Source organism: Balaenoptera musculus, chromosome 5 (assembly GCF_009873245.2).
Source record: "Balaenoptera musculus isolate JJ_BM4_2016_0621 chromosome 5, mBalMus1.pri.v3, whole genome shotgun sequence".
NCBI lineage: Eukaryota > Metazoa > Chordata > Mammalia > Artiodactyla > Balaenopteridae > Balaenoptera > Balaenoptera musculus.
This window is the reverse complement of record NC_045789.1, coordinates 70588730-70603170: the sequence shown is the minus strand read 5'-3', so window position 1 is coordinate 70603170 and position 14441 is coordinate 70588730. Positions and strand designations below refer to the sequence as shown.

General features: G+C 38.4%; 1 protein-coding gene across 4 annotated transcripts in view; it reads right to left on the bottom strand.

Moving 5' to 3' along the window:
• GABRA2 (gamma-aminobutyric acid type A receptor subunit alpha2) overlaps positions 1 to 12213 on the bottom strand; it is a 116595-nt gene extending 104382 nt beyond the window's left edge. For 3 of the 4 annotated variants that reach the window (XM_036854054.1, XM_036854050.1, XM_036854052.1), the window contains exons 1-3: positions 11948 to 12213; positions 10866 to 10943; positions 8225 to 8340 (exon numbers count right to left, since the gene is read on the bottom strand). In XM_036854054.1, the coding sequence (XP_036709949.1) occupies positions 8225 to 8340; positions 10866 to 10936 (187 nt within the window). In that variant the 5' untranslated portion in view covers positions 10937 to 10943; positions 11948 to 12213. Of the gene's footprint in view, positions 1 to 8224; positions 8341 to 10865; positions 10944 to 11947 lie in introns of those variants that run through there. The other variant, XM_036854053.1, reaches the window with a different exon arrangement.
• Between the last annotated feature and the right edge of the window lie 2228 nt (positions 12214 to 14441).

The window sequence follows — 14441 nt, the reverse complement described above, 5'->3', positions numbered from 1 at the left end:
ATTGGAGCTGTAGCAATCAAAAAATAACACTAACACAAATGGATCAGTCATGCCTATGGTCCAATTTATCCACTGTGTATTAAGGAGTGAAAAAAAAAGAAAAATGTTGATTGCACCTGAGCTTAAAAGCTGGCAAGAAAACAACAGAGTGAGTGGGGTGTGCTTGTGCCCGAAAAGAGCAAAAATAACAATCCCTCAAAATTATGACTAAGGGCAATGCCTCTCTAGCAGCAATGGTTGAGAGAAGAAGCTGCTATTAACCAAAACTGTTTTAAGGTGGAAAAAAAAAGCCTTAGCGTTAGTTCATTGAAACATGGATAGTATTCTCTGGGTCACTCACTTGGTGATGCTCCCTTGAATTTTGCAGGACATGCTGTTTGGGAAGAAAGTGCCACCATCCAATCTAACGCAACCCATTGCTGCCATGTACGCACTCAGTCTGCCTTTCCTATAAAATAATCACAAGCTATATGTATAGTTAAAACATCAAACGGAGAAAGAGTTCTGCAAAACCTCACTCTAACCATTTCTGAAGAAGCCTGTCTTAGCACCATTCCCTGAGAGGGTAGGCAAGCAACACACAGCTTTAGAGTGAGGGTGTACAGAAACGCTAAGATGTTTCTTAGTCGGCTTGTAATACTAAAAAGAATCCAAAAGTCTGCACATAACGGTACTGTGTTTCTGGTTTTAGCTAGCATGCACTGTGAGGAAGGCCGTCCTGTGAAGGAAGCCCATGTCCAGAGTTTCCAGCCTCCCAAACAGCATCCCACTTCAGGCACCTAGTACCTTTCTGCGCTCTGTTTCATGCCTCCCACAAAATAATTTTCAATAAAGAGGAAATGAAAAAAACTTGATATCCATTATTTACATATTTACCCAAAGCTATTTACACACTTCTGTGAAGTCATCCCAATTTATTTTTATTTTCTCGCTCATGAAATAATCAAACTCGGTGTTTCCTGTGACCTTTTCGCAAACGCAAGTGGGTGGAGAAGATCTGGTGGCAGAGAGTGAAAAAGGCTCTGAAATCTTCTTATGCCTAAGAAGGTTATCCCACTCCGGGCACACTGGGGGACCTCAGAAGACCTAGTCAGGAGGGAAGGGAGACTAGATTCTCTGCTGCCTCCTGCCTTTTCAGGAGCATCAGCCCCAATCACAGCTGCTGAATGAGGAGAATGCCGAACATCAGAGCTGTTAAGCGGAGGACCAGTACCTGAAGTTTACCCAGCCTCCACCTGAGACAAGAACTTCTTAAGGGCTCAGTCGCTTCCTTTCTGCTCAGCATGCAACCCACTTGTCCCCTGCCCCTTTCAATTCCGTATAGAGATTTCAGATCATTCTCGGCGTGTTATCTTCTTCCTGATGCCTCTACCACCCCTCACCTCATAAGATGTTGTCAAGCATCAGGCACGCACCCGGTAGCTGCAAGACCCAGAGCTCGTGCCATTCAAGTTCCTGGCACATCCCAGGCTAGGATGGTGGACACGCTTTCAGTTTCATGTCCCTAAAATCATCATCTGCATCACATAGTGAGGTTTTCATTCTGTAAATATGATTTTGTTCTTATAGGCAAATTCAGTATCATGAACTGATGATGCCCAATTGTTATATGTTACAATAATCTGACATATTTCTTTTGTGATTGGTTTTGTTTCCAGAGATTCTGTACATATACAAAAGTGTGCTACAAAATGAAACTAATAGCATGAGAAACATACAAATATATCTTTTCTCTAAAACTGGGTTATAAGTACCACACTTTTATCTTTTTTTAGAAGTCACAGCTTTTACAAATTAAAGAAAACATTGAGTGATGGACTCTATTGCATTCATAGTAGAAGTAGTAGTAGAATCAACAATAACAGCAATAATATCTACAAGTATTGAGTTCCTACCCTGTTTGCCAGACGCTCCAAAAAAATTTTTTAATTAAATACTTAACAAACCAATAAGTCACATACTTTTAGCCCCCCATTTTACAAATAAAGAAACCAAAGCAAGGAGAGGTTGAGTGAAAAGTTTTGTAGTTCATATAGTATGGCAACAGAATTCAAATTCAAAGATGCTGGTATTCAGAGGCACTGATCTTAACCTCTTCCTTATAAAATAATACGATGCTATTTTGAGGTCAGACTCCCTCTTAGGTTCTGGGAGAGACCAGATTTTTTGTACTAATTTTTGCCCACCGAATATCCTATATTTTATTTTTATAAAATTGAGAGTAGTAAAATTCATAGAAACATGTTAACATCCATCTCTCTACAGCCTGAGGAAAAATATCCAAGAGTGAAGTTGGAAACTGACCCTCAGACCCTAAGTCTATAATCTGACATCATGTTTTTCATGGCTTTAAGCATAAAGCTGCTTCAAGTTTTTAGAGGACCAAACAAGAGCACTATGTACCAATTCTATCTAGACAAGCTCCTTGAAACAGCTTTTCAAAATGCAGTTAAGCATGGTACTCTATCTAGATTTTCCAGACTGAATCTATAATTTAGATACAAAGCCTTGTCATTTCTAATAGTTGTCACTGTTGAGCACTGTGAATGTTAGCTGTTATAAATATACAAGGCCTGTCTACACTTTCCTTTTTTTCAGTGACCCTCTAAACACAGTCCAAAATACAAATGTTGCTCCTTTTATTCAGTTAACAATTTGAAAGCCTCTTATGGAACATCAAAATCCATAGGGGGTACCTGAGTTGTTAGCTCCAATGACTAAAAGGAAGACTAAAGGAAAGATTGATTCAGTTATAAGTTCTAGCTAAGCTGAACATATGGTCTTCGTAGATACATTTCCAGACTTACAAGGGACTAAGCCAACCAAATGCACAAGACCTACCAGTATTTTCTTGGCATGTTTTCAAGGATACTACCTCTAAGATGATGTTCTCCTTGAAGAACTCTCCTCTGCTATTCCTAACGATCCTAATACCTATCAATGCATGCCACATTATGCTTTCTTATTTACTTGAACCATACCATATCATTGTGAGACAGACAGGGTAAATAGAACCTCCCCTCCAATTTCACAGGTAAGTAAATGACGTCACAGATAGGATAAATGAATCGCCCCAAATCCCCCAAATCACACGGTTAGTTCAAGGCAGAATCACAGCTAACATAAGCCAGGAGTTGGAATAATTGTAGTGATTGTTTCCATTCACCAAGAAGTCAGCCTAATACGCTGGTGTTAACAGTGAAAGGCCAGTACAGTAATTAAATGATAATTGCTCTGATGATTTTAAGGATAAGGTAAGTTGTATAGTCGATTCTTTTCATGGGAGCATACTAAATAACATAAAATAAAATAAATGAATAAAATCAAATTCATTCAAGAAATATTTAATTCCATGCTTACTGTGTGCCAGGCACTGTTCTAGGTGCTTGAGAACCAGACAACAAAACAGACAAAAATCCCTAACCTCAATTAGTCTGCGTTCTAGCAAAAGAGACAAAAGTAAGCAATTGACCTAATGATTTAAAAATTATCTTGTATATTAAAAAATAGTAAGTGCTAAGTAAAAACAGAAAAAAAAAGGGTAAGAAGGATCAATATTGCTAAAGGATGAACACATAGTATTTATCGGATTGGTCAAGGTAGGCCTCATTGAGAAGGTGAGCTCAATGGGTATCCAGGGAAGAGGGAACAGTCAGGGAAAAGCTCCAAGGAGTATCCTGGTGTCTTCATGGAACAGAAAAGAAGCCAATGTGACTGCAGCAGTCTTAGCAAGAAGGAGAGTTGTGTGAGGTGAGGCCAAAGAAGAATAGGAAGACAGATTATGCAGGACTTTGGAGGCCATCGAAAGAAATCTGTGTTTTATTCTGACTGAAGTAGAAACCATTGCAGGATTTTGAGCAGTTGAGTAGTGTGATCAGGCCCTTAGTTTAAAGAGGACCCATAGTTCTGTATACCTTCAATGTTTACAGTGCTATATGTCAATTATACCTTAATAAAACCGGCAGAAAAAAAATAAAACCCAGAATTAATTATTAAATATCTTAAAATTTTATCATTCGACCTATTGTACAATCTTTATCATGTATAGAAGTCCCAATTTATCCTCCTCCTCTCAGAATAAAATGCTAATATTTTTATTTTCCCTAAGAAGATAGCAAGGCTCAGAATGTCTAAGTAACTTGTCTGGGATAAGATCTAGTAAGTTGAAGAGCCAGGTGAAAAGAATAATTTTTCTAACTCTTAATACAAAATTGATTGCTCTTTCCTATGTACTCATTTATACTAATGTTACAAAGGAAAAATAATAATAATTGAGATTAATTATTCAGATTATCCATCAATAGAGATGTTCAGTTTGATATATTAAATTGAATCAAACCCATTTTTCCCCTTATTATTAATTTCTGGGACATAATGATACAAATAATTTCCCTGAACTTTCTATTTGAAATGACATATGAACATTCAGGCTGAGAATTTTGGACAGAGAAGAAACCGTAATAATAACTGAAATTTACAACAGTGTATTTACAAAGGTTTCCAAAGTCTTCTAGTTATTGTTATGTATTAACTCTCTACGATATGCCAGTCACTGTGCTAACTCCTTTGCATATATCATTGTATTTAATATTCATCAAAAACCCTAAGAATAGTAATAGTAATCCCATTTTACAGATGACAGATGTAGCCCCAGAGAGGTAAAGGACTGAAAGGTCACAAGACTGCTCAGTACCCCATCTAGAATTTTACCTAAATCTCCACAGTCTAAAGTTAGGTTCTCTTCACTCAGCCACACCACCTTCCTGCAGCAGGATGCACAAAGTACCACCTCAACATTCCCAACTAAAAGGTCAGCCAGATGTGAGTAGCTCCGTTTTCCAGATGATTAACTGGTCATAGAAAAGTTAATGAAGTAATCAGTATTTTTTTTTATGGTCACCATATGCAAATCAATATTTAGTGAGAGTACAGAGGATTTATGATACAATACCTTGCCTCAATAAGTTTACGATCTTGTTAAGGTAACAAGAGACACATAAAAAGGTAATAAATAATCCAAGACAGCACATAGTAAGTGCCAAATGAGATACAAAGCCAACAACAGCTAAAGAAATTCAACAGAGGGAAAATTGAGTCTGGGTGCTTCAATTCAGTTAAGAAAGGTCATTACTGAAAAGGACCCACATTGATGTGGTCTTCACAGGAAAAGTTTAGATCAGCAGAGAGAATGAGGAAGAATAATTCCAGTGAGAGGGGAATATTTTCCCCTCAAAAGCTAAGGGAGCAGATGTGAATGGATTATCAAGAGAAAATGAGTAGATGTGTTTGAAGTACAGGATAGATGGGTGGCAAAGTAAAAATTAAGCCAGAGAAGTAAATTGTAAAATCCTTGATTGTCACGTTCGGAACCTATGGGAGGAGGGAAGGAATTGATTGTGTTTAACTGCTAGTATGTTGTGTGTACACTGTAGTTTACGTAATCCTCTCAACAACACTATAAAGTAGAAATGCATCATGGCCATTTTATTTATTTATTTATTTAATTTTTGGGGGGTATAGTTGATTTACAATGTTGTGTTAGTTTCAGGTGTACAGCAAAGTGAATCTGTTATACATATACGTATATCCATTCTTTTTTAGATTCTTTTCCCATATAAACCATTAGAGAGTACTGAGTAGAGTTCCCTGTGCTATACAGTAGGTCCTTGTTAGTTACCTATTTTATATACGGTAGTGTGTATATGTCAATCCCAATCTTCCAATTTATCCCCCCTTTACCCCCTGGTAACCGTAAGTTTATTTTCTACATCTGTAACTCTATTTCTGTTTTGTAGATAAGTTCATTTGTACCCTCTTACATGGGAAAGGAAATAGTCACCCAAGTCCAGGAAGCACAAGAGTCCCATACAGGATAAACCCAAGGAGAAACATGCTGAGACACATATGAACTGAACTAACAAAAATTAAATACAAAGAAAAAATATTAAAAGCAGCAAGGGAAAAGCCACAAATAACACACAAGGGAATCCCCATCATGACCCTTTTAAATGAAAGGAAATAGAGATTACCTGGCCAGGGCACAGTTTTGGGTGTGTAGATGGAGCAGAAATTCTAATCTAGATCCATCTGCATGCAAGGCCTATATTCCTTCCACTACCCCCTCATCACCATCTACAGAAAGCAATGGCAAGCTATCAAAGGTATTTCATCAAGACAAGAGAGTAATATATGAAAAGTATTGACTAAAAGAAGACTAATCTGACTGTGAAATATTAGCACATATCCACTATCAGAGAAGGATTGGGGAAGGAAGACACTAGGCAAGAAGAGCCACTTTGTCTATTGCATTAACCTACAGAATGAGTGACAAGGATCTATATTCGAATGCTGATGACCGAAGTAAAAAAAATGGAAGGATATTTTTAAAAAAAATATGAAGAGATAAATGGCAATATCCATGTCCTTTAACAGGTAGTTTGTACTTCCCAACTATACACCCACAGTGTAAACATTTCTCCTAAAATCTCATAGACAAAATCCAAGATCTAGCTTAAATATCTTAAGTTTTTTTGACAGCACATGATTTATTTAAAAATAATAAAATCTAGGCCTTGGGAAAATATCTGCCTTAGTGCAATCTACCTCTCAAATCACCATCTTGAATTATGACAGCCTCATGCTAGGCATACTTCTGTTGTATGAGTTTGACATTAGCTCCTTGCTATTTATGCTAACATGGACGGTAATGCCTTCTATTCATGGTCATTAGAAATGTTAATTACTAAGAAAATATTCTTTTCCTTTAGTTTTTCCTTATTTTAACTTTTCTTTTAACTTTTTATTTTATATTGGAGTAAAGAACTTATTTACAAAATGGAAACAGACTCATAAACTTGAGAGTTTTTTCTTTTAGTAGACTGTGTATTAAACAATTGAATTATCTCTGAGAGATACAATGTATCATACTTCTGAACATTATTCTTCCCCATCACTTCTCTCTTGAAATGCAAGGTACCACTCAGGATTCAAGTCCAAAACCACTATCAATTAAATGGCATATTATTTAAAAACAAGTTAGATCTTTTCTAACCTTTTCTGACTCCTGGGCAATGCAAACCATACAATTGCCAAATATGCATAGATTTAACAACCACCTACGTTTTTCAAAGACAGTATTGACATAAACATCCAGGCGTTTATAGTCACTACACATCTTTTCAAGCAATTTAATATTGCAAAGTTGCCAACCTGGTAATAATCAGGCTAACTATATAAACCTTCAGTCAGCACCAAGCATTCAACTAATTCGTCTTAACTTTGAATTAGTTATTAAACTGAACATCCTAATAAGTATAACATACATTTGATAAATGTGTGCATGTATATATATATATATATATATATATATATATATATATATATATATATATACATCTCATGTTAGAATTAATGAGTAACAATATTTTGACTCAGAATCCTTTTAGGAATTACACACCTACCCTACTTATACCTAATCTCCTTAGTATCACCCAACTATGCTAAAGGATAATTAAAATTAAACACATTAGCCAAGCCTAGTTTCCTTTACCTTTATGGATAAAAATAGATTTGTTTTTCTGAGTTGAGAATTAATGTTTAAATTTGAAATCAAACTGTGCCACAGGCCAATAAATTAGGCCTACAGCTAAAGTATATCCAAAATGTCTTTGAAAGTTTCAAGAATGCCAAACCGGTGCTGTATTTTAGAAATGTCACATGCACGTGTAAAGAAATATCATCACAGAATCCTGTGATGATTGCTAAAATTTATCTGGTTGCTAAAACTCAACCCAGGTACTCTTTTATATTTTTATGTTTCTCATTTCTACATATCTGTACTAGTGTGAAAATAGGCATCTGCAAAATTCAATGAAGGAAACGAAAGATACTATACAAGCATATCTGCCCAATAATGTCACGCTTTCACATAGTCTAAGTTTGAAAAACTTAGCCATTATAAATAAACTAATTTAAAAACTATTCATGCACAAAGTCTGGGCTCTATATGACTTCAGGTAGTCTATAAAAGGTATGTTAAATACATTATGTCTGTATAAAAGGAATCAGAGATAATGTTTATTTCATATACCTTATTTTCTATTACCTATGTTTTTTAATATGTGACAATGCATTCATGTATAAAGTGTATTAAAATATAAATATTACCCTTAACTTTTAAAGGCATTATTTTGTGAGCATTTAAGAAAAGGAAAACTATTTTTACCTCCCAGTCCTGGTCTAAGCCGATTATCGTAACCATCCAGAAGTCTGTCTAGAATTCTTGTAAAGATGGTAATGTTATTTTTAGCCTCATCTTCTTGGATGTTAGCCAGCACCAACCTAAACAGATAATTTTACAAGCTGATATATATACATACGTGTGTTTTGCAAGTGCCAACATGCTCTTCCTCCTTGATTTGAATTTTAAGGCTCCCTAAGCTATTAGTGTCACCCGTTTTCCTCTTTTTTTTTCCCACTTCTTTAAATGCCAGTATGTCTATGGGGAAGGTAAACATGCTGTTGGAAATCGATAATAAATACTAGCTTATCAGAAAGTTTGATGCCAAAATTATTTCAGATTTCTACCACTTCGCATTTTGTGTTACCTATTCAATTTTTCTAAAATCCACTCCCTAGAATATATTATGATGGTAGAGGATCACATGCAGATACTATTAGTAATGTTGTTCTGCATTTGGAAAGGTACAAAAACCAAAGGGACTACTGAAAGAATTCTTCAGTGATTTGAATATTAATTGGAAAATAAATTACCTCCTTGGAGGCACAGAATTTTTCCATCTTTCTCAGAAATGTCTTTTCTTTTTATGTCTTTTTCTCTTTTAAGCCAAGATGATTTTCTAACTTTGGGTATACCTCCACCCAATGGCCAAGTGCAATATAGACCTCAGGGAAACTCCGCTGGCTGTGTTCCAGACTCCACTGAAGTCCGGAGGTGGAGGTGGGCTCTGAAAGCATCAGCAGTGCACACACATTTGCAGAGAGCCTTGGAGGAGTACCCCTCCTGACAGGTCTCTGAGAAGAGCAATAGAAGTCATCCAAAGATTAAAATGCCCAGCTACTTTGTGTGTGTGTGTGTGTGTGTGTGTGTGAGACAAATTTGCGGAAAGAATAAGTGGTCTTAAAATATCACCAGACGAGGGTTAGAAACAGTGATTTTCTCCATTATTTCTCCATCAGAAAGCCAGACACCTGGTTTTGTGACATCCAGCAATTTGGTGCAGAAGCAACTGGATGTATAAAACAGAATGTCCCTTTTCACTGCCATTTTTTTCCTCAGAATGATTCAGAGATTTAAATTACTGGTCCAGAAAAAGAATCATTTATATAATAGAATAAAATACTGGCATGAGCATTACTGGTCAAATATAGAACAGAAAACTAGTAGAAGAAAATATGGTTAAGTACTGAGGATTTTCAATGATTATTAATGGACCACAGTTTGTTCACTCCTCTAAAATCAAAGATTATATGTAATTGCATTCTGATCAAGGTGTATTGTGTGAAATATCATTGACAGAATTCATTTGCATTTAAATGATTACACAGCTAGTAGCTAAAAATAGTCATAATACATCGAAAAATTGGTAACCAACTTCAAGCAAATATCCTCTTGGGAGAAGAGAAAATATTAAAATATTGATATAAAGATAAACATTTTAAAAATTATGTAAGCAAATTAGTTCATACCTCAAGCCTCAAAAGTTTTTATATTGCCTTAAGCTAACTTTAAAACCAATCACTAAGATGGTCATGAAGTTCCACTTAGAGATTTTCACTGGAAAGCGATTTTTAATCACATGTCACATTTTCTTTCTAAACTCAATATTAAGATATTAAATGAGGAGCTATTTTCCAATTAAAAATAAGACTTCATAAAGAGATTTCTTCTCAATTCTAGAAAGTATTTTCAAACTTTGACAATTACTGAGACAGGAAAATGAAAATTTTAAAGGGAAATAGAGGTATCATAAAATCATAAACACTAATTTTTTTAAAGGAATAGTTACATGGACATTATTATGAATCATATTTTAAGTTCTCTGGCATTTTGAAAACCATACCCTAAATTTAGGCAATTAATAAAAGCTGCCCATTGATGATTAAAAAATCAGAAAAGACTCCAATTAAGATGATGCTATTGAAAACAACAGAAATTAAATTTGATATTTGTAGAATACAGGCAAAACAGAATTTGTTACATTTTCAAAGTAAGTACTTTTTATGACAGTACCATTTTAGAAGTAAAAATTTCTAAATCAATAATATGAAAAGTTGATTAATAAATCAAGCTTTTGTTTTATTTGTTTGTGATTGTGAAGTTGTATAGTACCTCCACCTAGAGGTTTCAGATCCACACATCATTTAGGTTTTCTATGTTGACTGAAAGAGCCAAGACTATTTAAGAAAAAAAGGAAAGAGAGACAGAAAGAAAAAGAAAGAAAAAAAATTAATACTCAAATCATTTTAGCTTATGCTTTTGTTTGGCGTAAAGGAAAACTGATGTTTTCTTTACTGAACTTTGATGTTATTATAATCGCATATACCAACCACTTCAATTCCTTGCAAAAATATGCCATCCAAAGGGCATTCTTTTCTCCCGTGATTTATTTTTTTAGAAAATGTTTGTATTCACTTTTGTATTTTATCGCTAAAAACAAGAAGCAGTGAAGTTTTAATAGTCTCTGTCACTTAATAGTTCTGTTTCTTGGTACAATATCTTTTCATTAGAAATGACCCTTCAAAATACTTCAGCTTCTCCCAAGCCACCTCTGCATTGATGACATTCAAGAAACACACCTTTACCCTGAATTTAAAATGGCAAATACAGTAAATAATTGTCTCACCTGGCTGGGTCCCACACCAAGAAAACAAGAAGCAGCAACTGCATGTTGCAGATGTTCAGTTTCATCTTCATCACCACTCTTTGTAAAGTCATGGAAGAAAAACAAAATACACTTAAAATTACATTCAGTCCCACCATCCAAATAGCCCAAAAGAATGTCATTTCAAATGGGAATTGGAGTTAAAGATATAGAGATTATTCCAGTGGAGTGTGTGTAGGGTGTGATGACTGGAGGAGGATTTTTTTCTTTTCTTTTCTTTTCTTCTTCTTTTTTTTTCTTTCTTTCTTTTTTTTCTCTTAACAGAATGATGATCAAATAATCAGACTTTGCTCTGCCAGGAACTTCCCTCAGCCACATCGTCAGCAAACACTGTTTTGTGGACACACACACGCATTAAGAACACACGGGACCCTGCACTGACATTTGAGCTAGAGAAAAGAATGGGTTGGAGGGGAGAGTGAAAAAGGGGAGGAGAAACGGGTATTTCATGCCACGTCCCCTCGACCAAGACCACCTCCGCAACCACAGAGGGAAAAGCAAGGGCCAGCCAGCCCACTTTTTTTCGATTATTCTTCTTTCATTACAATGAACTGCAGTCCTCACGTCTTCACTACTTCACTCCTTTTAAAAGAAAATAAAATCACCTCCCTCCCTGCCCATCCACAGTTGCCCAAGACCACGTCTTGGAGGCAGCCGGGTTCGGATTAACTGCTGCGAAACGACGCGTTTGACAGCTGTTCCGGAGCCGAGGACCGCAATCCTGGCAGGAGCGTGAGGCTCCGGGATCCAGCGGAGGCAGGCAGGCAGCGGCGATCACAGTGTGCAAAGTTAAAAGACTATAAAAGAGCCAGGCTAACGCGCTGCCGGGCGGGCGTCTCGGATCTTATTGTAGTTGCCAATAGGCTTCCGGTGAGGAGTATCGAAATTATTTGTTAAACGTGCTGGGGAGGAGGGGGCGACCTGAGCCGCTTCGGTTTCCAGGGAGCATCGGAGAGTGAATGGGGGGAGATGAGCCATGCACGGGAGGCAAAGGTAAATGGGGAAGCAAGGGTCCCTGTTGGGACCAACGTGTGCGACCTTACCTGAAACGGCAAGCAGAATTGGGTGTTTTCCTCCCTTTGCCCTGATCTTGAGGAGATAGGAAACTTGAGAGAGACAGACAGACAGACAGGCAGACAGACTGCAGCAGCCCGGCGAGCGGGGAGCGATGGGCTGGTTGCAGCCGAAGGAGAGCGCGAGGAGTGGCGGCGGCGCGAGGAGTAGAAGGAGGCGAAGGCGTCCGTAGTGGCGGTGATGGGCGGAGGAGGAGGAAGAGGAGGCGGGGGAAGCGTTGGCAGGAGCCGGCTGGGTGGGGGGAGACGCGAGCAGAGGCGCGGTGCGCGCAGGCAGCGGCGGGCACGAGCCCCACGCCTGGAGGAGGAGGAGCCAGGCCCGAAAGGAGGGCTAACGAGGTTCTCGACAACGCAGGGACGCCCCCCTACCCCCGCCCAGATACCGGGTAACCGCCCACCGCCCGCCGGGCACCGGCCAGGGCACAGCCCCAAGCGGCGGCGAGCGCCCGGGGGAGCCCCGAGCACCTCCCCCCGCGCCCACGCCGCGCCGGAGGAGCGGAGCCCACTCGCCGCCCGGGACTGCGCCCCGCGGCCGCCCTCAGGGACTCCCTGGAGGCCCCGAGGTTCCAGGGGGCTGCTGGTGGGTGCTGGTGCGGCGTCGGGGACGCAGTGTGTCTGTGCGGCCCTAGATCCCCGGGACCTCGCCCTGCCGCCCGCCCCCCAACGTGCCCTGGCTCTGGAGCGACGTGGCTGCCGAGGAGAGGTACAGCTCCCGCTGGAAGGCGAGGGGACTCATCACGCCTGTACTTGGTCATCACGCGTCCACGCAGGACCAAGTTCGAGGCATGTTGCGTGGAATCAGACAGCAGGAAGTTTCTCTGATTTCCCGAGCCCTTCTGATATACCACTCATTCCTTCACACTCCTGCAATCAGGACCAATTTCCCTTCAAAGCTCTGAGGGCTGGAGACTTCCCTGGAGCTGGTCAATCAAGTCATCTGCAGATTATTGGGAAACCCGCTCACTCTCAGCAATTCTTTCCCCCAATATCTTTTCACAAACGTCCTCCCTACCTGGTGATCAAACTCAATCAACCGCTCTAAAAAAGTTTACGTACTCCCCACCCTACCCACCTCCACCCCCAGCAAAAAGGGACCTGCTGTGCTTCTACTACCTCTGCAAATTCTTTCCGCAGCGGGGCGGGGTGGGAGGGGGGGTATGTAACATGTTTTGAGGTTTTCCCCCTTTAGGGGTTTTTGCTGGTGTAGAGACCTGTTGTAATTTCAGTCCCATCGTACACTTTCAGCCTTGTGTTTAATTTGTCTCATTTCTCTTCTACTTTATCTGAGGCGATAAAATCCAAACGTGCAACTTGAACAACAACAAAAAAAGAGACATTTTCCTCTTGGTACTGCAGGTAAGACAGAACGTTATGCACATCCTTCTAAAGCAAAGCAGAACGGGTGTTTGTCTCTTCAAGAAGTTGTTATAAATGGTAGACATTTTAAACGAAATAAAAAGATAAGTATGCTGATATGTTTCTGTCCTTTTGCATTCAGAGTCAATATATGCCAAACACTTCAATTTTGTTAGATATGAACCCAAAATTCAGATGTTTTTCCTAGATGGTACAGTTTTCATAACAACAGGCACTTCTAATCGCCGGTAAATTTTAGCTTTGCTTTGAAGATTATGTGAGGAGAATAAAACCTTTACATTGCAAATTTTTCAAGCTGTTCTTTTTAACCTATTAATCACCACTTTCTGAATGAGCATTTAATAAGCTACAACCTAAACAAACATTTGCTCTACTTAGCTGCCTCTGTGAAGAATGGAACACCACCCAGCTTTCTCCTCCATCATTAATATTCCCTTCCTGACTTGCCCACTGCAGAGTCTAATTGAAATTCACAAAGATAAAGGCATGCCATTTAAAACCTTGCAACTAGGGAATCTAAACATCTTCTACTTAGTGTGAACACTTCACTTCCTACTGTATTTTCCTATTTTCCATTTCTATGAGTCAATCTTTATTAAGATCTCTATCACTTTGCCATTTATATTACTACTAAATTGTTTATATTTTGATAATGAAAGTTGAACAGCCCCTGGTTTCTTCCCAACCTTAATTGCTGTGCTACAAAATTTCTCTTTCATGGATGTACAATTTTTGTAAATATCTTCATAGATTATTTTCTTACTTACCACTATAGTCTTTTCCTTGGGTGCTAATGACGAATTACGGATTGTAGCTTTAATTGTTTTATCTCAAAATTTATATTTATTGGAATTTGTTCTAAAAAAAATAACCTCTACCATTAGCACCCTTAATAAATTTGTAATCTCACTGCCGTATGACCCATTTATGTGGAAGTTCACAAAGTTCAAGCTGTTTTGGATGATTTTCACCATTTGCTTTTTAAAAAACTGTGTGTTAGAACAATCTATAGATTTGGATATACACTTGAGAGAGACTCAGTAAAAGCTAGATTCAAAAAATTCATTATAAAACCATGATTTTTAGT